This window comes from Mesitornis unicolor, unplaced genomic scaffold (genome assembly GCF_000695765.1).
Source record: "Mesitornis unicolor isolate BGI_N332 unplaced genomic scaffold, ASM69576v1 scaffold29705, whole genome shotgun sequence".
Taxonomy (NCBI): Eukaryota; Metazoa; Chordata; class Aves; order Mesitornithiformes; family Mesitornithidae; genus Mesitornis; species Mesitornis unicolor.
In genome coordinates, this window is record NW_010183963.1 from 32,222 (window position 1) to 34,841 (window position 2,620).

General features: G+C 37.0%; 1 protein-coding gene across 1 annotated transcript in view; it reads right to left on the minus strand.

Moving 5' to 3' along the window:
* The window catches only part of LOC104540493 (aldehyde dehydrogenase, cytosolic 2), a gene marked incomplete at its 5' end in the record, with an annotated part of 6,487 nt that extends 4,106 nt beyond the window's left edge, over window positions 1-2,381 (minus strand). The window contains 2 exons of the mRNA XM_010184318.1: window positions 147-304; window positions 2,217-2,381. Of these exons, the coding sequence (XP_010182620.1) occupies window positions 147-304; window positions 2,217-2,381 (323 nt within the window). The remainder of the gene's footprint in view (window positions 1-146; window positions 305-2,216) is intronic.
* Window positions 2,382-2,620: the final 239 nt, after the last annotated feature.

Genomic DNA, 2,620 nt, shown 5'->3' on the forward strand with positions numbered 1-2,620 from the left:
ACACAGGAGGATGCTGTCGATCTAACTCTCTAGAGATGACAAGGAATTGAAATATAAAAGTTTAACACTCTAAGTTGAAATGTCGTACAGTTACTACCATTGGCACCTGCAGTTCTGAAGGAAAAATTTAAAAAGCCATTACTTACCATACTGTTCCAGCCTGAAGAGCAGCTGCAAATGTCAGTGCTTTATCCATGTCCTTGGTAAAAACTGCAGCTGCTAAGCCATAGGTAGTATTATTTGCCCTCTTGATAACCTCATCTGCAGTTTTAAACTTCATGATTTGTTGAACAGGTCCAAATATCTATTTCAGACACAAGTAAACATATGAAGTGGACTAGTATAGCTTAGTATCATAAATAATTTATATTTAAAAAAATTTATTTCTGTCAGATGGACTTATTTCTGAATTCATTTAGTTAGAAATGTACATCTCAGAACAGAGTTCTAAAAAAGAATATAAATTCACATTAAGATAAGATTTTTGTAATATGGAGCAAATCAAGATAGCCTATTGTAAAATGATTAATAAAACAATAAATAAATAAACTAAATGATAAATTATTAAAACAAATAAACAAAGCTAAAAAGACACCCAGTATAAAAGTAGTTAACCTGAAGTCACAGTATGTTACATATCTCTAATAATTAAACAAGGAACTGGTATTTTCTTGTTAAGCTCCAGTTTTAGAGTTGAGAAAGTTATCTAACTTTTCCTTCCCCTAAACTTTCTATTAGGCTTTTATCTCTGCAGGAATCTGCACAACTAGATAGGTACACCAAGTGAAACAATTAGTTCTGCTTTCCTTAGGGGTGTTATGTGAGATAATACTACCTCAGGCTATCCACCACTGCCCCACCACTGCCATTCTGTATTCTCAGCTAAATGTGTCCATAGTGACAAGGCTGTGTAGGGCAGGGCGCACTACCATATCTGATTACTCCCATTCCCATAGACCATGAACTTTCCACTTGATTTTCCAGGGAAGTATTTGGTACTAGTTTCTTACTAGAGTTTTAAAAATTGATTTATATAGATCAGAAAAATATTGAAGGTTCCCCTACTGTTCAAGCTAATAGTTTCAGGACCTAGATATTACTTAAATTGCCTTGACTCTCTGGGGTTTCACTATTCAATACACCCAAAATAGTGTGAGAGAAGTTCTGGTATTGCTGAGCTGAAAGAAACTAATAGGTCTTGATGAAACAAGACCTATCATGACCTCTGCACAGTTCCTACCTGCCTCCCAGACATGCAGAAACAATCCAAATTATTTCTCTTGTTTTACAGCACCCTCTCCTTCACAATGAACTCTAGATGATCTGATGTTCGTTTTAAGTCATCCTGTTGACTGTTGCTGAATGTACTAGGTAAGTTCAGCAGTCTGGTTCAGCAATATAAAGCAACACCTACATTTGTAAAAATTTGAAGGAGTTTTCTAGTATGAAGAAATATAATGAACACCCATTGCAGCGCAATTGCAGCAGTTGTTAATCAAGGTAAATGTAAAAAGCTGCAGCAAGAGATCATGACTGGACTTTAAGGCTGTGTTTACATAACTGTTTTTCTTAATAGCATAGCAGTTCTGTGCTCCTAACTCTCTCCTATTCCTTGCTGGTGATCACTGCTGCCCTAACACTACCATATTAGTTGTGTCAGTAAAAGATCCTTCATCACTGTGTAGACACTTCTGCAAACTGATATACGTTCAGTAACCCTGTAGGGGCAAAACTCTGCTGTGCTATAGCTGCCACCAATAAAATGCTTGAGAAAGTATAATCTAAACATTTTCTCTTATTGCAAAATAGCTGCTTGGTGCATATTATTTTCAAACATCCTTAAGCAGTGCAAAGAGTTCAAAAGCTGTGCCTTCAAGGTTTGCTTATCTGTAATAGGTTACCATGACTTTGATGTGTGAGACATGGGCAGTATGGGGTGATGTAAACTATCCAAATCTCAGCATTTCTTATCTGTTGAAAGCTTAAACTAGAGCCTTTGTTGGCAGGCCAGCCTCAAAGTTCTCTCCCTCACCTCCACTGAGTTGGTGAAACAAGTATCAGAAACCAAGAAAAGCATTTTAAACACCACCATGATGGAATGACAGATTTACTGAGATAATTTTATGAGGCAACGTGACCTTCTAAATATATATTTTGTACTGACATTTAAACAGGCAGTATCCAGTGAGAGTACAGACTGCCAAGAATTTATTTACCTCCTCTTTGGCGATGCGCATATCATCTGTAACATTAGAAAAAACCGTGGGCTGGATGAAGTAACCTTTGTCTCCCCATCGACCTCCTCCACATTCCAGTTTAGCTCCTTCTTTTTTCCCACTCTCAATTAGCTCCAGGATTTTTTGAAACTGCTCCTTATCAATCTAAATGAAAAGATATTGTAGGGATGAAAACAGCACACACTGATTACAATTCTTCTTCTAACTCATTGACAAAAACCTAACAATGTTCCAGCTTTGCTCAGTTGCGTGTGTTGAAGTGGAACAGCTGGAGAGCCCTGCAAATATTCCTGTTACTAGCTTCTCAAAACTTTGCGGACTTTTCTCAAATAGACCTGTAATCAGAAATTTTGACATAGAAGAATAAGCTGTAGAGGGACTGA